General features: G+C 44.1%; 1 protein-coding gene across 1 annotated transcript; it reads left to right on the top strand.

Moving 5' to 3' along the window:
- The first annotated feature begins 5,561 nt into the window (after nucleotides 1-5,561).
- loxl5a (lysyl oxidase-like 5a) lies at nucleotides 5,562-14,851 on the top strand. The gene is made up of 6 exons (XM_061826112.1): nucleotides 5,562-6,267; nucleotides 8,958-9,066; nucleotides 11,316-11,453; nucleotides 14,313-14,469; nucleotides 14,568-14,663; nucleotides 14,732-14,851. Exons 1-6 carry the CDS (start codon nucleotides 5,562-5,564, stop codon nucleotides 14,849-14,851), a joined length of 1,326 nt encoding a protein of 441 aa, XP_061682096.1.
- Nucleotides 14,852-21,908: the final 7,057 nt, after the last annotated feature.

Below are 21,908 nucleotides of genomic sequence, written 5' to 3'. Positions count from 1 at the left end.
TGTTAGGATATTTTCCCCATTGGTTTGGCTCATTTAGTGAAACAAATATTCATTTAGCAAAGGAGGTTTACCAGTTCAGCACAACGCCATAACTCACTCGCAAACTTTATGTCAGAATTGAAATTGTTTCCAATTGAAAGAGTCAGGGCCCCAAAATGCATCGTCCATCGCATCAACTTTGGTGTTGCATTAGCATTGCAAGTCCAAATGTTTAGTTATTTTATCACCATGGCGAGGACCACTGAAATAAGCCACCTCTCAGTCTTTGCCCAGTCCTTCAATGTCTTTTTTTTTTTTTTTGAGCTAACAGAATGCGGTTGTATTTAAAACTGTATCATGTCCCAGCAAAAATAGATTTGACATTACGTGTTGAAGTGCAAATTGTAATTCTGGCCATCTACAAAGCAATCACTTTTCCGCCTTTTGAGCCATTACAGTAATTGTCAAGAGATAGCTATTTTCAACACTTGATTAGGCAGTAATTTCTAAAAATATAACACCCGTGGGGATGGAGCAGTAATATTGAATCATTAAGAAAATGAGGAAAAAAAAGAAAAAACTTCAGTGAATGTGGCAATAGAAGGTTTCCTTATAGTGTATGTGTGAAGCTGTCCAGGGCCGCCACTAGTTTTTATAGATTTGGGGTGGGAGTGGGGGGCTTAAGCCCCCAGTAGATGCCCTAACCCAGATATGTCAAACTCAGCCTCGTGGGCCAGATTTGTAACAATATTTAGCCCACAAGATCATGTCAAATGTGTATGAAAGCTGGCCCGTCAGTTGAGCGCAGGGGTCACCAACCTTTTTGAAACTTAGACCTACCACTTGGGGTACTGATTATTGTGAAGGGTTACCATATTGATAGACACCTCTGAAATTACAAATGAGCTCAAATTATCTTTAATCATATGTGATTAATAATTAATGATAATTACTCATCTGTGAAGAAACTCTTTATGGTAAGGATTTCTCTTACTAATTAGTAAACATAAATATAAATATGCAACACCTTATATCTGTAAATATTTCCTCGTGTTTACATTTTCCAACAATCCCGTCTACAATACTTCTAGAAAATCACGATGTCCCATCACTGGAGAACAAGTGTTAGAGCAAACTCATGGGCTACTCATCTGGTCCTTGAGGGCTACCCCGGGCCTGTGGGGCCCCTGATATACCGCATGGAACGGCAATCCTACAAATCCCAGAAAGCTTGGCAAGTTTGTTGGTGCATCAGATGAGACCAACAAGCCCCTTTTTTCTGTTGCAGTCATTAGCAACCATGCTACCAGTCAGACAACTTCACACCTCCCCTTCCCAAAAATGGTCAAACTAATGATAGAAAATATACACACATATCACACAAGTTTCAAATCCATGGACGTGGCTTAGCTTCCCATCTCTGACGGCAAATGAGTTGAGACTGAATCAACAGCGCCTGTGGCGAATGCAGCACAGTACCTCAAGTACATGTCATTTGTGCGTGTTTGTTATAAACACTCGTTTCTGAAACAGTAGCCCTGACATCAGCTGTGGCTTTGTGCAATGTGACACATGCATGTCTTGTGGAAACGAAGTGACAAGGGGATTGTTGTGACGCCCTAACAGGTGGATGTGGTCGGAAAAGCCGCTGGCTTGGCTTCCCGGTGCTAAAAGTGACAGTAGTGTGAGTGAGTCAAACCTGCAGACGAGCGCACGCTCACATTTAAAATGGCCTCATCAAGTACACTCAAACAGGGTAAAGAGTCATCAAGGTCACAAACTATGCATGTCAGTCATCCCTGGGTGCTCCTGTGAATAGACTAATGGAAGACAACGTGAACCGGGTTGGCTATATTATTCCAAGCTCCGTTACAGAGAAACAAAAAGCTTTCTAGACGTTTCCCTGAACAGACCTCATTGAGAGGACGCTCGGACTGAAGCTTGTCCACGAAGGGGTGCAACGTGAACCTTGTGAGTACTATTTTTATTGTTTACGTATTGTACTGTACACGTACATGAGGAAGGGGCATTTCAGCTCATTATTGGATCTATAATTTGAGTTGCAGTCGTTGACTAAAGTACGGAGTTTGAATCTCGTGAGTGTGCTTTCCATGTTTCTCCAGCGATTCCAGCTAACTCCCGCAACCTAAAAACATGCACGTTGGATAAATCGAAAAGTCTTCATTTTTAATAGGTGTCAACGTGAACATCATGAATGGATGTCGATATGTGCCAAAAGTGTAGCTACATATATCACGATAATTACTTTAACAATTTAGAGGGAACCTCACTCTATAATTTTTTCTTTTCAATTTGGGTAAATTAACATTCAATCAACAAGTAATTGCTATTTTCCTTTACCTGAACCTGTCATGATCCTGCCGCTCCAGCCCGGGCTGTGCGGGTGTCCGCGGTTTCTCTGATTGGGAGGTGCACACCTGCGCCTCAAGCAGCCTGATTAGGCTGTGTATTTATATCACCCCGATGACGTTTGGTCCCCGCCAGTTCGTTGAGCTTCATGTCCCGTTCCAGCACTCTCGTATCCCTGATCGACAACCTGTGTGTACCGACCTTCGCCTGTTCGCCGACCACCCTTGTGAGCCTGACTCCTTTGATACTTCTGCCTACTTTGATCGTTCTCCCGTGTACCGACTCCTGCCTGCCCGCTCACCTGCTCTATTCGCCCGACGTTCCAACTACCGCTGCTGCACCTGACTGCCTGCCCGATCCCCGACCTCAGCATATAATAAACGTTTCTCCTTGAACTACTTTGCATGGTTCCGAGTCCTGCATTTGGGTCCTACTCCCGTTCCGATGGGAGTTGACAGAATGAACTGGCCACAATAGGACCCAGCAGGAAAGACCCTTTTTCCCGATCAACAGATACTGCTACTTCTTCATCAGATGAGGATAAATCCGAGAAATCAGCGCTGGGCATAAAGGTGTCCCATGTAATCGAACGTTTGGAACGGCACGTAACACGTCACATCCTTCCACATAGGTCATGTGACTCTCAAGAATGGCAGCGCCCCAGAAAATTCGTAATTGTCGATTAAAAACCTTCTTAAAACATATTGTATATTACATATTGGATGATTGTATACATTGTTAATGCAAACCCCTGGATTTCCCCTTTAATTACAGAAGTGACCATAAGTGTAAAGGTTTTTGTGAATTTTTCCTCTTTTTATCTAATACCTGTATGTGCCCTCCTGCTGTATGGTTAGCACATCTGCCTCACAGTTCTAAGGAAAAATCTGGCCCTTTCTCAAGGTTTCCTCCCACATCCCCAAAACATGCATGGAATTTCCACCCTGCCATTAGTTGGGATAGGCTCCAGCAGGCCCGAGGCCCAAATGAGGATAAGCGAACGAAAAAAGGATGGATGGGTGTGCCCTGCTACCAAAAAAAAAAAAATACAAAACATTCATAGCATTAAAAACAGCTCCCACAATGGAGTGCGCTTCAAAAGATTACAAGTCACAGTTATAAAAACATTTTTAAATCAATGTATATTGGACGGTGCTAATAAAAAGTGAGCATCTTTCCAAAGCCTAATTCTTGATGCAGCTCGTGTGTTTTTTTTTTTGTTTGTTTTTTTGTAACACTAAGTGAGCCTATACTGAGCTGTTGCTCGTGGTGCACCTTTAGTGCCATCATGTGGTTGAAAAACTGCATTATGGCTTGTGGGAGACACACTTCAGCTACCATAATGTGAAAACTAAAGCAAATTTCAAGCATTTTTTTTACCTCTATATTTCTCTTTTTCTGTCTATCTTTCAATGTCATTGAAGGCCCAATTGGCGGTTGTCTCCAAAAGATTACCCGGAGCAAATATCCTGTGATGTAGGGAGTGTCCAGAGTGATTTTTTTTTCACCAATCTTAAAGCTGGTCCGGGTCGACATGAAACCTTTCCAAACGGTAACTGATTTAATCTAAATTTGCCATTGATAAAGAATCTGTCATGTCAATCCTATTTCACCAAATTGAATCCTGATCTGCTATTGATATGCATTTAGCAATATTATAAATTTAACACAGAAAATGACTACTTGTACAGTACAACCTCTGGAGGCCCCGTTGCTCAGTGGTTAGAGCACTTGTTTAGTATGTTGTTTAGTGTTTAGGTTCAAATCCCACTGGGGGTGTGGATTACATCCAGCGTAAAAAATATTTGCCCCCGAAAGGGACAAGCCAAAAGAAACACACACACACACAGTACAACCTCTGCCAAGGAGATTGTCCTTTCATCTCTAAAGGTTGTGTGCAACTTGCTAGTTACTCTTTAATGAATCATGAAAATTCCCACGTTGATGAGGTCATACACACTGCCATGAAAAACTATTAGCCCCTTCCCAACATTTTCTAAATTGCTGGCACGGTGGAGCAACTGGTGGTTACAAATCACACTCACAAATCTTGGCCCCGCCCGTGTGGATTTTTTATGTTCTCCCCATGTCTGCGTGGGTTTTCTCCGGGAACTCTGGTTTCCATATCCAAAATACATGCAACATTAATTGGATACTCTAAATTCCCCCTAAGTGTGATTGTGAGTGCAGCTCTTTGTCTCTATGTGCCCTGGGATTGGCTGGCAACCAATTCAGCGTCGACCCAGCCTCCTGCCCATTGACAGCTGGGATAGGCTCTAGCACGCCCCGTAACCCTTGTGAGGATATGCAACTAAGAAGATGGATGGATGGTTGTTTGTTTTTATGTGCATTGCGATTAGCAAGTACCCAGTTCAGAGTGCACCCTGCCTCTTGCACAAAAATAGCTAAGATAGGCTCCAGCAGGCCCGTGACCTTAGTGACCTCAGTGATAAGGAAAATGCATGAACGATAGTCTCATTATGAAGAAGAAAAATGGCTGGACACAATTCAATTTGCTTTTTCAATCTTATCAATGCGGCACGGTGGCTCAGCTGGAAAGTGTTGGCCTCAGAGTTCTGAGGTCCCGAGTTGAATCCCGGATCCACTTGTGTGGAGTTTTGCATGTTCTCCCCGTGCCTGCATGGGTTTTCTCTGGGCACTCCGGTTTCCTCCCACATCCCCAAAACATGCAACATTAATTTGCCACTCAAAATTGCCCCTAGGTGTGATTGTGATTGCGGCTGTTTTTCTCAATGTGCCCTGCAATTGGCTGGCGAAATGTTCAGGGTGTACCCCGCCTCCTACCCACTGACAGCTGGGATAGGCTCCAGCACTCTCTGCGACCCTGGTAACGATAAGCGGCTAAGAAAATGGATGGATGGATCTTGTCAATGACTTGGCCTATCTTTCTGTCTTTTAAAACCCAATGTGGTAATTCGCCTAGCACCAACGTTTAGCCACCCCTGTTCTAAATCAATGAGTCTCCTGAGCGGAGGTCTGCCCCTGTTGACTGTGTGCTGTCAAGTGACTCATTATAGTCTCAAGACAAACATTTGCCCAAAATGTGTCACGGAGCTGTGACGGAATGCCTTGTGTGTTTATAACAGGACCCTATTGCAGCCCACACACTTCCACCTTTGGGCTCCACTCGACTGGGCCTCCTCCAAGCCAGAAGAAAGGAAGAAGGACTGAAGAAGTCATCCTTGTTAGAGATGGAGAAGTTGGCTTTCGTACTGCTGCTTTGCCTCCCGCATATTTTGGTGCGGCTGAGCAGTGCACAGCTTCGTTATCCTGCACGGGCACGGCCGAACCCCTGGAAGCAGCGCATCGAGTGGGAGAACAACGGACGGTTGTACAGTTTACTGAGCACGGGCACCCAGTACAGAGCACCCGCCCGATCTAGAGGCCGAACCCAAGTCCTGGTGGCCACCATCAACCGAGGTCACCTCCAGCCTCTGCCGAGAGCATCCAGTCACGTGGACGCTGTTGAGGCGCGTCACAATTCGGTTCCAAGGGACGAACCGTGGTCGCCCAAAAGCGCAGCGGTCTTAGCCGGTCAGGAGTTCTCTGGAGCAGGACAAAACGCGTCTGCAGACGACACAAGCACCTCTGCGCAACCAACGCCGTCTTTGATGCACAGACCCGAACTAGGGATGCCGACGGAGCGCAGAGCTGAACCGGAACCAAGTGACCCACAGGCGACGCTGTCGGGAAATCTGGTCGAGGTACATTACATTCAACAGAGAACTGACCCGATCCGCACCACCATGGACACTAACCAGTCACGGAGGGATCTGCACGGTTCCCATCACAGGAACTCCATCTTTTATAACGTTTACCCTCCGGACCAAAGGAACAGGGTCCACATGGGAGTGGTTCGACCAGGACGGGGCCACAGTACTAGCTTCTTCCATAACGGTACAACACACGTTTGAGCTTTTATTTTACTGGTGCGCTCTTTTTCCTCTTTACTACTAACACAATTGGCCACTAATTGATGACGCATTTCGGTCCGCACCAGAACAATTAGTGGCAACTAGTAGAACGAATAAGGTGCACTAGAATGACTACATCTAAGAGTGGTGTTTTTATCCAGGACTGTCCTTGTCTATGACATTTCTCCATTTGTAGAGTAACTATAGGGTGCATACGAGTACAAAGTTGTTCTATTCTTATTCTTACTTTTTTTTTCTACAACTGATTTCCACTACCTTATGACATTTCTGCACACTAGAACAACCTTGGTGCACTCGTAGACGACTAGTACGACAAATGTCTTACTAGTGACACCCCCCCGACCGCACTCCACTCCTGCCTTTCACTAGTGTATGACATTCCTGCGCACGAGTTTGAGTACCAAGGGTGTACTAGTAGAACGACTCGGGTACAGTGGTTGATTCTTTATTTCTTGGTGATGTTTGTTTTTCCAATACTGTACTGCAGGGGTGCCCTGACTTTTTTACCCCAAGATCTACTTTTCAAGCAGTCAGCCTCTCGCGATCGATGGTGGGGTGGGGGGCTGATGCCTGTTTTTTTTTCTTTTTTTTTTTTTAGAATGACAAATGATGAAATAGAATGACCAAATCACAAAGATCTACCCACTACAAACATGCAAAACATATTTATTTCAGAGTATATTGAGGATTATTTGTAAATGTGTTTGTGTGCCTTGCATAACCGCATGAGCCAATATTACACAACATGATTAACTTTAAACATTTTTTGTAACTATCTGAGATCACGTTGATGATCACTAAACACCATACGAATGAAAATGCACACATGGGCTGTGTCACTGACGTCAGTGGATTATTCCAACTGCAGTGAGAAACACTCACAATCTGAGATGTCCTTCCACACATCAGCCATGGCTTCACAACACCATGTAACTGTACTCCTTTACAGCTGCAGAGATTTTATTGAAGATATTATTCCCGCCTTACTTTTAAAACATCGTAACAATTAGTCAGCTATGCCTCTTTTACCATCTCTCCATCTTGGAAGGACTTCTTGTTATTAACGATGATGTGACGAACCCGGAATGATGCTTCAGTGGCGACTTTCGCTGTTGGACTATATTATGTGAAAAGTGACTGCTGTGCGGCTAATTGGGATTTTAGTTCGTTCACTTTTCTCATTCCCATCTTGCTTTTCGGCGGAACGTCAGTGTCGTATTTTCCATGAACAATTCAAAAATGCCGCTAATCATTTCACTACACTGGCAGATGGCAAACACACTTCGAAAATGACATCGTGAAAAAAAAGTCCGCTTCCCATTCTGTATGAAAGTGATGTGTTTTTGTCTTCTTTACTGCAGCATCCATACTCGTGTTTGTTGAGATTTCTTAAAGGTCAAGTGTCATCCCTATAAACATTCTAAAATAGATATTGTAATGAAAAATACATGGTGGCTCATCATGGAGCCGAGCCGTGCTGCTTTAGGGGGTTGTTCATAACCGCCACAGTACGTGATGAACAACACCGTCGAGCTGGGGTGCTTTGCTGCGTTGTCATCGCACGCGCCTGAGTGAGGCATTGTCGGCTGCGTTCTTCAGAGCCAGCCCGACGCACAGCCTTTGCTGAAGCTGTGACTGGCGAACGCGGGTCCACACTTCGATCCACTTCTGCGACGGAGGTGAGTCATTGCGCCTCATCGCAGCTGGCCGGTGTGGCTCAGTTTCGGCACCGGGGTGGCTTACCACGGAGCCGAGCTGGGCTGCATTAGGGTGTTGTTCATAGCCGCCTCAGTATGCGATGAACAACACCGTCGAGCCCATTTTTCACAACGAACCAGGTCTCTTGCAAACTTATGAAAGGGTAAATCCATTCTCCCGAGTGTTCAACCAATGTCCAGCAATGCAACGAGTCGGCATTTTGGCTAACACGAAGGTAAAACTAACCACTTGGGGTGCTTCTGTCCTTTACGTCACTTCCTGCTTCTTCTCGAAAACAAATCCCTCAAGAGGATTTTCATGGCGGGAGTTACAAAAAGCTGTATATGTCAAAATTATGTTTTGTGATGAAAAAACGCATGGGCCCTTATTGGCTGCCGTTTTTTCATTAATAACTAAGAGCTTAAAATAGGGGGGAACCCACTGACAATGTGTTTTCCTGTACAAAGTGCCGTTGTTTGCACGTGCGCGGTGAGCTTAAAGTGAAAAAAAATACAGCTGATGTCTTTTTTTTTTCTTGGCACGCCGTCACGATCGACCGAAACTGCCTTGCGATTGACGCATTGAGCACCCCTGCTGTACTGGTTAAACTACTGTGTTACATTTTGCAACACTAACTGAATGATCAAGGTGCACTAGTAGAAGGACTAGGAAACACCAGTCAAATCGTAGAACAACAAGGGCCCAGTCGTATAACTAGGCTAAGGGTACCGTAAAGCGAAACTCCACTACCTGACAATTGCGTGCTACTATTACCAATCTGAGATTCAAATCGCTAACCGCTGAACAGTGAGGCAGACGTGTTAACTATTGGACCAATATGTCGCCATGTTGATAATCATAAACATCATTCTCAATCAGCACATACAATGTCCTAACTCCTTGGACATTGAAAGACTGATATTCGGAACATTGATAATGGCTTGCCTTTCACAGGTCTCCCAGACTTGATTCCTGACCCGTATTACATCCAAGCTGTGTCATACATCCAGAGAGTGCAGATGTTTGCACTCCGCTGCGCCGCTGAGGAGAACTGCCTGTCCAGGTACGTTTCTTTCCCGTCGCATTGTGCATCACACAAGCTCTACTGTGGAATCAGTCCAAGTCCATTTGTTTTCTATCCTAATCATACCGCTTTGCATCAAACTAGAACAGTTGCAAAGAACCTAAGACCCGTGGGCCATGTATGTATGGTCCGCGAAAGCACTTGATCTGGACCACTGTGCTCATCTTTCAAAAAGTTGGAGTTAAAAACACTATCTACAAGACCTGATACAATTTCAAGGTGACCTACTATTCTTATAAGAATGAACAACAATCATACAGCATATGCAAGTACACACACAGTGGTTGTTCAAACAATACTTCTCAGATCTTCTCTTGTATATAGTCCACACAACCTTATCGATAGGCCAGGTTTTTGTGAAATGAGACCAGGATCAAGACATTTCAAACATTTCCACCACTCATGTGCCCCTGTAACCTCTACAAGGCAATTTTCAAAAGTGGAAGTAAAACTGAACAAATGAGAAAATGTGGTTGCACAATTGTGCACACCCTCTTGTAACCAGGGGTGTGTTTCTTCAAAACTAAACAATTAAACTAATGCTACAGTGATGAAAATAAGTATTTGAACACCCTGCTATATTGCAAGATCTAACACTTAGAAATCATGGAAGGGTCTGATATTTTCATCGTAGGGTGCATGTCCACTGTGAGAGAGAGATAATTTAAAAAGAAAACTCCAGAAATCACAATGTATGATTTTTAAACGATTTTTTTGTGTGATACAGCTGCAAATAAGTATTTGAACACCTGTCTATGAGGGTCTTTCAACATGACAATAACCCGAAGCACACGGCCAGGAAAACCAAGGAGTGACTCTGTAAGAAGCATATCAAGGTTCTGGCGTGGCGTCTCCAGACCTAAACCCAATCTAAAATTTTTGGAGGGAGATGAAACTCCGTGTTTCTCAACGACTTCCGAGAAACCTGTCTGATCTAGTGAAGATCTGTGTGGAGGAGTGGGGCAAAATCCCTCCTACAGTGTGTGCAAACCTGGTGAACAACTACAGGAAACATTTGACCTCTGTAATTGCAAACAAAGGCTACTGTACCAAATATTAACATTGGTTTTCTCAGGTGGCGGCACAGTGGTTAATCTGGTAAAGTGTTAGCCTCACAGTTCTGAGGACCCGGGTTCGATCCCGGCCCCGCCTGTGAGGAGTTTGCATGTTCTCCCCGTGCCTATGTGGGTTTTCTCCGAGCACTCCGGTTTCCTCCCACATCCCCAAAACATGCAACATTAATTTGCCACTCAAAATTGCCCCTAGGTGTGATTGTTAGTGCGGCTGTTTGTCTCAATGTATCCTGCGATTGGCTGGCAACCAGTTCAGCGTGTACCCCAGCTCCTGCCCATTGACAGCTGGGATAGGCTCCAGCACTCCCCGCGACCCTCGTGAGAATAAGCAGCGAAGAAAATGGATGGATGGATGGTTTTCTCAGGTGTTCAAATACTTATTTGCAGCTGTATCACACAAATAAATTCTTCACAAAAATCATACATTGTGATTTCTGGACTTTTCTTTGTAGATTATCTCTCTCACAGTAGACATGCACATATGATGAAATTTTAGACCCCTCCATGATTTCCAAGTGGGAGAACTTGCAATATAGCAGGGTGTTCAGGGTGCAAATATAGTTTCTTCACCATATATCAAGGTAGGCACACACCTGACACAATTTAAAGTACCTCAGATTAAACCCAAATACATTTGAGATGTTTTGAAAAATCTCCCAAACATATGTGTAAAAAGTGTTTATGGTCTGATGAAACCATGGATGAACTTTTTGCCCACAATAACATCCCACACCAGCTGAACCTTCATCGGCTATGTGAAGCTCTACACTACCAGTGGCTAGCGAAATGTATCCTATTGCTGCTATCTGACACTGCAAACAATTTGATTATTTCATCCAGTATGCTGCTCCTGATTCATATACAAAGAGAGAAAACGTCTTCCCCTTGAGTTCCACTGCATTATGATGTGTACTGGCCTGTTGCCGACTTGGTAGCTGAGCAGCACACCAGCTGTCATACTCCAAAGATCGGTTTGCCAAGTAAAACAAACAATTCCTGAAATGAATGAAATTGGTAAAGCTGTAAAAGCAAGTACCGGTAATATTGAGACCCGCGCTTGGACTGTATTTTATATTTCTGTTAGCCACCTGCCCCCCTCCCCCAAAACATTTGCCAACATGTACATAACACAATATCACATTTTATGACGTGCAGGTCTGCATACCATCCGAGTGTGGGTGAGCTGGATTACAGGGTTCTACTCAGGTTCCCCCAGCGTGTGAAGAACCAAGGAACTGTGGATTTCCTCCCAAAGAAGTCCAGACACGAGTGGGAATGGCACAAGTGTCATCGGTTAGTTGACAGCTATGCTTTTTTCATTCCTTTGTACTAGTGTAGTACTAGTACAAGTCTAGCTTTCAGTACCTGATTTTTTTTTTGTTCATATGCATTGCTTGTTTTCTTTACTGTTGTTGTACTTGCTTTTTTATCTCTTTTGTTTATTTTCCCTATCATTTGTATTTAGGAGCCATCATTTATTCTATCATTTGTCAATTCAGTTGTTCGGATGTTTGCATCTGTCATTCAGTGATTTTCCTTCTCAGCTTTTGTTGTTCTTTGTTTATTTGTTTATTATTCTTTCTAACTTTATTAGTTCATTTGTATTAATGATTTGTTTTATCAATCATACTTTAGTTGATTTTATTTATTGTGGTATAGATACTCTAGCTTCTTCCAAAGTTTAAAAAAACATCTTAGGTGCATTGAAAACATTGAAAAATCTAAATTGGTATACATTTTAATAATTGTTTGTCGATGTGTGGTTAATGATTGGCTTGTGATCAGTCCAAGCTGTACCTCGTTTCTCACCTAAAGTCAGCTAAATTAGCCTCTGGATCACCCAAGTGAAGTGCTAAAATGGATAGTTAGTTAGTTCTGTCTATAAGGTTGATGTATTGTGCATCCAAGAGAGCAAGTGGAAAAGGAGTAAGGCTAGAAGCTTAGGAGCAGGGTTTAAATTCTTTTACCATAGAGTAGATGGGAAGAGAAATGGAGTAGGGGTTATTAAAAAAGGAAGAGCTGGCTAAGAATGTTTTGGAGGTGAAAAGAGTATCAGATTGAGTGATGAGGCTGAAATTTGAAATTGAGGGTATTGTGTATAACGTGATTAGCGGCTATGCCCCACAGGTAGGATGTGACTACGAGTTGAAAGAGAAATTTTGGAAGGAACTAGACGAAGTAGTCCTGAGCATCCCAGAGAAAGCGTTGTGATTGGTGCAGATTGGAATGGACGTGTTAGTGAAGGAAACGGGCGATGAAGAAGTGATGGGTAAGTACGGCATTCGGCAAAGGAGCTTTGAGGGTCAGATGGTGGTGAACTTCACAAAAGGATGGAACTGGTAGTGGTGAACACTTATTTCCAAAAGAGACAGGAACATAGACTGACCTACAAGAGCAGAGGTACGAGTTGAAAGAGAAATTTTGGAAGGAACTAGACGAAGTAGTCCTGAGCATCCCAGAGAAAGCGTTGTGATTGGTGCAGATTGGAATGGACGTGTTAGTGAAGGAAACGGGCGATAAAGAAGTGATGGGTAAGTACGGCATTCGGCAAAGGAGCTTTGAGGGTCAGATGGTGGTGAACTTCACAAAAGGATGGAACTGGTAGTGGTGAACACTTATTTCCAAAAGAGACAGGAACATAGACTGACCTACAAGAGCAGAGGTAGGAGCACGCAAGTGGATTATATTTTGTGCAGATGATGTAATCTGAAGGAGGCTACTGATTGTAAGGTTGTGGTGGGAGAGAGTGTAGCTCGACAGCATAGGATGGTGGTGTGTAGGATGACTCTGGTAGCAGGTAGGAAGATTACAAAGACAAAGGTAGAGCAGAGAATCAGATGGTGGAAGTTGAGGAAGGAAGAATGTCGTGTGGCCTTTCTGAAAGAGGTGAGACAGGCTCTAGATGGACAGGAAGGGCTCCCGGAAGACTGGAATACTACTGCCAAGGTAGTCAGAGAGGCAGGCAGGAGAGTACTTTGGGTGCCTTCTAATAGGAAAGGGGAGAAGGAGACATGGTGGTGGAACCCCAAAATACGGAAAGTCATCCAAGGAAAGAGATTAGCGAAGAAGTGGGACATGAAAGGACTGAGGAGAGGCGGAAGGAGCTACATTGCATCTTTGTAGACCTTGAGAAAGACTATGACAGAGTACCAAGAGAGGAACTGTGATACTGCATGCGCAACTCTGGTGTGGCGGAGAAATATGTTACAAGAGTACAGGGCATGTATGAGGGCAGCAGAACAGCGGTGAGGCGTGCCGTTGGTGTGTCAGAAGAATTTAAGGTGAAGGTGGGACGACATCAGGGATCCCTGCTGAACCCTTTCCTGTTTGCGGTAGTCATGGATAGACTGACAGATGAGGTTAGACTGGCATCCCTTTGGACTATGACGTTCGCAGATGATATTGTGATCTCCAGTGAAAGCAGGGAACAGGTGGAGGAACAATTAGAAAGATGGAGACATGCACTGGAAAGGAGAGGAATGAAGATTAGCCAAAGTAAAACAGAATATATGTGCATGAATGTGAAGGGCGGAGGAGGAGGAGTGCAGCTCCAGGGAGAAGAGATAGCGAGCGTAGATGACTTCAAATGCTTGCGGTCAACAATACAGAGCATTGGAGAGTGTGGTAAAGAAGTGAAGAAACGGGTCCAAGCGGGGTGGAACAGTTGGCGGAAGGTGGACGGAAGAGTCTCCTCTAGGATGAAGGGCAAAGTTTATAAAACAGTGGTGAGGCCGGGCATGATGAACGGATTAGAAACTAGTGGCACTGAAGAAACAACAGGAAGCAGAATTTGAGGTCGCAGAAATGAAGATGTTGAGGTTCTCGCTCAGAGTGAGCAGGTTGGATAGGATTAGAAATGAGCTCATTAGAGGGACAGCCAACCTAACGGGACAAGCCGAAAGTAAAAGCAGAAGAAGTTAGTTCGATCTACAATATGGGTCAGATTTGTTTCTATATGTTTGTTACTTCATTTGTCAATTCTGTCTTCATTTTCATGTTTTTCTTTTCATCCACTCCTTTGTTCATTTGGTGATATCTTTGTTGCTCAATTCATCCAACATTTATTCATGCAATCTCTACCTCTTAGTCTGTCTTCCTACCATCTGCTCCATGGTTTAATCTACAGTATTTGTTGTCTGTAATTGTTTGAAGGCACTACCACAGCATGGAGGCCTTCAGTAACTACGACCTGCTGGATCCCTCCAATGGACACAAAGTGGCCGAGGGCCACAAAGCCAGTTTCTGTCTGGAGGACACGTCATGTGACCGTGGTGTGCGGAGGCGCTTTGCCTGCACTGCACACACGCAGGTCTGCTCACAGATGACTTGGTAGTACACACACTTGTCGTTAAGGAACGTGTAGATAAACAAGCTGGGGGTTTTTTTTGTTTGTTTTTTATCGGTCAGGGGCTAAGTCCCGGTTGTTATGACACCTACCATGCAAACATCGACTGCCAATGGATTGACATCACCGACGTGCCGCCTGGAAACTACACACTCCAGGTAACGCAAATGCAACAAGATGCATAAAATTCGGTACACACATTGCAAGTTTTCTGCATATTCCTCAGGTGACTGTGAACCCCTATAAACTCGTCGAGGAGTCTGATTTCTCCAACAACGTGGCAAAGTGTGACATCTGGTACACAGGAAGTTACGTGCAAGCAGCAAACTGCAGGATCACAAAGTAAGGGGCTGCTTAAACTGTGTCCTCTTGGCCATTGCCTCACATGACCACAGCGTTTTGGAGAGTAAAACATAATTGCAAACACTTCCATCCATCTTTTGGATTATAGAGTGGAACCTTGAGATAAGAATGACCTGACTTTTTTCAAGATACAAGCAGTCTATTGGGCCTTTGCTTGTTTGTTTTTGCTTTGACTTGTGAGCGCAAACGTGCGCTATGAATGCTGTATGGTGGCATTGAACTCAAAACACTTCACAGTATGCTGCACTTTGGAAAATAGTGAACAATATTTCAATAAAATGGGCTTCCTGCCATTTAATGCCACTCCCAGTTTAAGTCTACTTTCAAACTAAACAGAAGAATATCACGCGCATTTACAATAAAAACATAGCTTAGCCTTTGGTCTGTTAGCTTAATGCTAATGCTAACACATCATCGGAAATGCATTTATCCATTGATCCATTTTCCACAGTTTATCCAAGTTCGAGTCGTGGGGACAGTAGCTTTAGCAGGGATGCCCAGACGTCCCTCTCCCCAGGCACTTCATTCAAGTCTTTCAGGGCGATTCCAAGGTGTTCCCAGGCCAGCCGAGAGACGTTTCTCTCCAGCGTATCCTAAGTCATCCCCGGGGTTTACTCCCGGTGGAACGTGCCAGGAACACATCACCTGGAAGGCATCCTGGAGGCATCCGAATCAGATGCCCCAGCCACTTCTTCTGGCTCCTCTCAATGCGGAGGAGTAGCAGCTCTACTCTGAGCTTCTCCAGGATCACCAACCTTTTCACCCTATCTTTGAGGGAGAGCCTGGACAACCTACGGAGGAATCTCATTTCGGCCAATTGTATTTCAGATCTTGTTTTTTCAGTCATGACTCACAGCTCCTGAACATAGGTGAGGGTAGGAATGTAGATCGGTCACTAAATCGAGAGCTTTGCCTTTTGGCTACGTTTTTCTTCACCACAGCAAACTGATACAATGTCAGCATCACTACATATGCTGCACCGATGCGCCTGTCGCTCTCCCACTCCATTCTACCCTCACTTGTGAACAAGACTACTAGATACTTGATACTTGAACTCTTCCACTTGGGGCAGGATGTCATCCCTGACCCAAGGAGGGCACTACACCATTTCCGACTGAAATCTCAGATTTGGACGTGCTGATTCTCATTATAGCCGCTTCACACTAGGCTGTGAACCACTCCATTGAGTGTTGAAGAAAACAGATTGATGAAGCCAACAGAACGATATCATCTGAAAGTGTTCTAAGGTCCCGGGTTCAATCCCGGGCCTGCCTGTGTGGAGTTTGCATGTTCTCCTCGTACCTGCATGGGTTTTCTCCAGGCACTCCGGTTTCCTCCCACATCCCAAAAACATGCAACATGTGATTGTGAGTGTGACTGTTGTCTGTCTTCATGTGCCCTGTGATTGGCTGGCAACCAGTTCCAACATTTAACCAGTTCAGGGTGTCTCCTGCCTCCTGCCCGTTGACAGCTAGGATAGGCTCCAGCACTCTCTGCAACCCTTGTGAGGATAAGCGGCTAAAAAGATGGATGGATGGAATACCGAGGCCACCAAACTAGACCCTCTCTTCACCTCGGCTGTGGCTAGAAATTTTGTTCATGAAAATTATTGACAGAATCAGTTACAAAAGCCAGCCTTGGCGGAGTCAAACCCTCACCGGAAACGAGTCTGACTTACCGCCAGCAATGTGGACCAAACTTTGACACTGGTCAGACAAGGACTGAACAGCCCATATCAAAGGGGCTCAGTACCCCATCTCGTAAAGCAACCCCCACAGAACTCCCCAAGAGACACGGTCAAACGGCTTCTCCAAGTCCACAAAACACATGTAGACTTGTTGGGCAAACCCCCATGCACCCTCTAGTACCCTGCCGAGGGTGTAGAGCTGGTCCACTGTTCCACGGCCAGGATGAAAACCACATTGCTCCTCCTGAATCTGAGATTTTACTTTTTTGCAGACCCTCCTCTCTTGGACCTCTACATCGATGTCACCAGGGAGGGAGGGGAATATGATCCCTCTATAGACCCCTCAGATCCACCTTCTTAAAAAGGGGGACCGCCAGTCCACTCTGCCAATCCAGAGGCACTGTTTCTGATGTCCATGTGAAGTTGCAGAGGCGTGTCAACCAGGACAGCCCCACAACATCCAGTGCCGTTAGAAACGTTGGGCCTTGCCACAAAGGAACTAGGAAAGGTTGACAGGAACACCTCTGTAACCTCAATACCAGAGATAGGAGAGCCCACATCAGAGAACCCAGACTCTACTTAAAACACACAAAGAACAAAACATTGAGCAATACTATTCTGAAATGATTTGATTTAAATCTAATCGAAATCTAAAAGCAGTAGGCCAATGTGCCATCATGCATGTCCAGGTCGGTTTTATGCTATTATATATAAAAAAAATCCATTCCGAGTTTTATTTTGTTCATTTTCAGGACATTTTATTACTTTTGGAACTTAAAAGTTACAAAGCAATTATTTTCTGTGTTTCATCTGCTCAAATAACAACAAAGAGCTTCAAATTGAGGTATGTTTTCTATTTGACAGGAGCTGACCTGAGTGACGCCAATTTGCCCTAGAGAGGTTCTAGTTCTTCAACTAGACTATTTCTTCAAGTGCTACAAAGTTCCTAAATCAACCAAGTGTGTTTTTATGAGAATGGTCAATTGCTAAACAATGCATGAGTGTTGTCTATTGTATAACAACAGAAGTATGTCTGAAACTGAATACAATAGGTGCTTTTTTTGTTGATAAAACAGAAGGCAAGAGCAAAAGCTGGGAAAAGTATTTTTGTAATCTAAAAAAAAATTTTTATTGCATGTATTGTTTATACTGTTTCCCCTTTTTTACCCTGACAAGTGTATATTTATAAAAGTTCATTTTAACACATGTTATTTAATAAAGAATTTAACAGTGTCATTCCACTATTCTCTTTCAAAAAGTTACAGGTATTATATATATTATATATATTACAGGTAGACTGAAACTTAAAATTGCTCATCATACCTGTCACAGCAGTACGCTTATTGTCACATATTGCACCCACCACTAACTGCGAAATGTTGTAACAAGTTGAATAGGGAAGTGTTTAGGACAATAGTAGGGTAGCTTCAAGCAAAGGACACTTACAGTAACTGAAAGAATAGAGAGCAAAAGACCCTTATCATACAGTAAAAGAAACCAAAGTTTTTTTTGCCCAAAAACTGGCTTCAATGTTTAAGTCAGTGGCCTGATTTCAACCCAATCCAACACCTGTATTACACCAGGCCTTCATGTTATTTTATATAAATTGCAAAATCTTGCAACATTTTTTCCTTGATTTCTGTGCAGAATTAGTCATGATCCTTTCCTGAATGCCAAATTTACTCATCACCACTGTTTCCTTCACCAACATGTTCATTATAATCTGCACCAATCACAACTCCCTCTGTCTAGGATTCTCAGAACTAATTGGTCTAGCTCCTTCCAGAATTTCTTTCACCTTCAGGTCCCATACTACTTGCCATTAATAACATTATACATGCATTCATTCATTCTTTTTCCAGACCGCTTATCCTCACTAGGCTCGGAGGCATGCTGGAGCCTATCCCAGTTATCTTCGGTTGAGAGGTGGGGTGCACCTTCAACTGGTCATCAACCACATGAAGGGCATAAATCAACACTTACAGACAATTTAGTCTTCAATTAACCTAACATGTATGTTTTGGGGCTGCATGGTGGATCAGCTGGAAAGCGATGGCTTCACTGTTCTGAGGTCCCGGGTTCAATCCCAGACCCGCCTCTGTGGATTTTGCATGTTCTTCCCGTGCCTGTGAGGGTTTTCTCCAGCCACTCCGGTTTCCTCCCACATCCCAAAAACTTGCAACATTAATTGGACACGCTAAATTGCTCTGAGGTGTGATTGTGAGTGCGGCTGTTGTCTGTCTCCATGTGCCCTGCGATTGGCTGGCAACCAGTTCTGGCTGTACCCCACCTCCTCCCGAAGACAGCTGGGATTGGCTCCAGCATTCCTGTGACTCTCGCGAGGATAAGCAGCTAAGAAAATGGATGTATGTGTGTATGTATGTTTTGGGGATGTGGGATGAGTACCCAAATAAAAACCCTGAAGGCACAGGGAGAACATGCAAATTCCAAACAGACGAGGCCACATTTGAAACCAGGTCCTCAGAACTGTGAGGCAGATGTGCTAACGCTAACCAGTCATCCACCATTCCACATTATCAGATTATTATTGTCATTCTATTTTGACAGACGTGAAGTACAATGTTTGAATATTTTTGCCACCTCTGGTAATGGTGTATAAAAGGCAATATAATACAAATTCTTTCACTGTCCAAATATTTCTGGCTCTAACAGGAGACTGACTCCACTTCCTTTACCCCTTGGAAGGAAGCTACGGGATGAATCTGAATGGGTGTTTCACACCCTTCTCCTCCCTTTCTCTCTCTTTCCCCCCTCTCTGTTGAGGCTGTTTGCTTAGGGGAGGTCATCATGTTTAGTCTGTGGGGCACACAAGATGGACAGAAATGCCTGTCAGCATTCCGTCTCCACCCCAAATGGCAAGGAGGAGAGACATTTCACAGATCCGCAGCCCAAGGAGGAAAGCCAGCAGTGTGAAATACAGTAATTATGTCACTATACTGTTCTTATCCTGACATGTGTGAGAGGCTCCAACAAATGTCAGCACCAACATTGAGACAACAGTGACACAAGATGAACTTCTGAAGTTGTCGCTGTACCTGAGGAGCAATTTTGTTTGCAAAAGCAGCCTTTGCAAAATACTTACTTGCTATCATACTGCACTATCAACATGATGGCAGAGCAACACATGGCTCACTATATTGCTAAATTAAAGCAGAGATTAACCAATTGCAGGCAACAACAAATCAATAAAACTGATATACTCTATTGATATGGTCTGTTTCTGTGGGTACATTAATACTGACTTGCAAGTGCACCACCCATCAGGAAAAAAAACAACATTGGAATTAAATCTCATAAATACAATTGTAAACCCGTGGAATCTCCATGTTCTCCTCGTGCCTGCGTGGGTTTTCTCAGGGCACTCCGGTTTCCACCCACATCCCAAAAACATGCAACCTTAATTGGACACTCTAAATTGGCCCTTGGTATAATTGTGAGTGAAGGCTGTCTCTATGTGCCCTGCGATTGGCTGGCAAGCAGTTCAGGGTGTACCCTGCTTCCTGCCCAATGATAGCTGGGACTGGCTCCAGCACTCCCACGCCCCTTGTGAGGATAAGCTGATCAGGATGGATGGATGGACTCTTCACTTGTTTTATACACTAACAACTCACCAATGCAAGTGACAATGTCGGGGCTGCTGCTTCAGCACCCTGAGCCCAGCCCGTGCACGTGTGTGTCATGAGGAGGGTTGACATGCTGGAGTCTAGCAGCTGCATCTGATCATTCTAATTCCACCTGACTACTCAACTGTGCGACTCCAAAATATCGCCAGTCTATCAACACTCTACCTGGAGTTTGTAGTCTAGCCATCTTGTCTATATTTCTCCTGCTGAAGTCCTTGAAATTCTGGTTTCTGTTCTTTGCCTTCAGGAAAGCCATCTCCCCTTGCTTCCTGCAAACCAGTGCTCACCTCTTGCAGTCCACCGACAACCTTAACTCCTACCCTGCCAGACCGGTCCTCATTGGAATCCTGTGAAACCCTGATCCTGTCTTCAGAGTTCCTCTGTGTACTTCCAATACAATAAATATTAATTAAAAAAAATTCACATCCCCGTCCTCTCTGCATCTGGGTCCAACTTGCAACCTGAATCCTGACAGATAAAAATACTTCTGGACAATATCCAATAATGTTATACATATTACAAACAGGCGGTACGGTGGATCAGCTGGAAAGCGTTGGTCTCACAGATCCGAGGACCGCGGTTCGATCCAGGAACAGCCTGTGTGGAGTTTGCACGTTCTCCCCGTGCCTGTGTGGGTTTCCTCTGGGCACTCTGGTTTCCTCCCACATCCCGAAAACACGCAACATTAAGTGGACGCTCTAAATTGCCCCGAGGTGTGATTGTGAGTGCGGCTGTTTGTCGAAATGTGCCCTGTGATTGGTTGGCAACCAGTTCAGCGTGTACCCCGCCTCCTGCTCGTTGACAGTTGGGATTGGCTCCAGCACTCCCTGCGACCCTTGTGAGGATAAGGGGCTAAGAAAATGGATGGATGGATATTACAAACCAGATGTATCAATTATGCAAATTAACTTTATTTCCCATATTTATACCTTTGATTTTGTACACTTTGCTAAAACATGACTTTCCGTGTGTAATAAATGCTCTACAGTGCAAAAATATTGTGCTTATTTCAACAGTTTTATTGATACATATCTACCTATCCGTCAGTCTGTCCATCCCTCAGTCCATCTGTCCTCCCGCCCTAATCTTTAACCAGCCCAAAAACGTCTGCCATCTGCGATGCTGAAAATTTGTTTAGTGCTATTGCTCAACAATTCAATACTAAATTGTTCAGTCATTGTCCATTTTCAGGCCTGACCTTATTTAATGTATTCACGGGGACAAAATATGAAAATGACTTCACAGGCACTGTAAAGAAAGGCTAATGAGATATAAACCCAGTAGGGCTCTGAAATGTACAGACTCAGATAGAGGATCATAGTTTCCAAAGCAAACATGGTAACATTAAAATATTATCTTCTTGTTCTTATGTGGATTTTCTCTGGGTACTCTGTCTTCCTCTCACATTTTAAACATTGACAGCTCTAAATCTTGCATACCATAGGTGTGAATGTATATGTACATGGTTGTTTGTTGCTATGTGCCCTCCGATTGACTGACAACATGTCCAGTGAGGCAACCTTTGTGAGGATGAGCGATTTCGAAGCTGGATGGATAGATGATGGATGTATGGAAAAAGTGAGACTGTAAATTGGAAGGTTCCTTCCTCTGGGTGCTGTTTATGACCATTTCAATCGCTGTATGTATTTATGCTGACACATAACCACAGACGTGGTGACATTTCCTCACATCCCCAGTGTGTGCTCAAA

This window comes from Syngnathoides biaculeatus, chromosome 7 (genome assembly GCF_019802595.1).
Source record: "Syngnathoides biaculeatus isolate LvHL_M chromosome 7, ASM1980259v1, whole genome shotgun sequence".
Lineage (NCBI taxonomy): Eukaryota > Metazoa > Chordata > Actinopteri > Syngnathiformes > Syngnathidae > Syngnathoides > Syngnathoides biaculeatus.
Note: the sequence above shows the minus strand (reverse complement) of the source record. Positions and strands in the feature narration are given on the sequence as shown.

Excerpts from the sequence above, each read along its gene's own strand:
- loxl5a (XM_061826112.1), top strand. The coding sequence starts at position 5,562 with ATGGAGAAGTTGGCTTTCGTACTGCTGCTTTGCCTCCCGCATATTTTG. Across the intron at positions 9,067-11,315 it reads GAGGAGAACTGCCTGTCCAG|GTCTGCATACCATCCGAGTG; the intron begins GTACGTTTCTTT and ends TATGACGTGCAG. Across the intron at positions 14,470-14,567 it reads CCTGCACTGCACACACGCAG|GGGCTAAGTCCCGGTTGTTA; the intron begins GTCTGCTCACAG and ends TTTATCGGTCAG.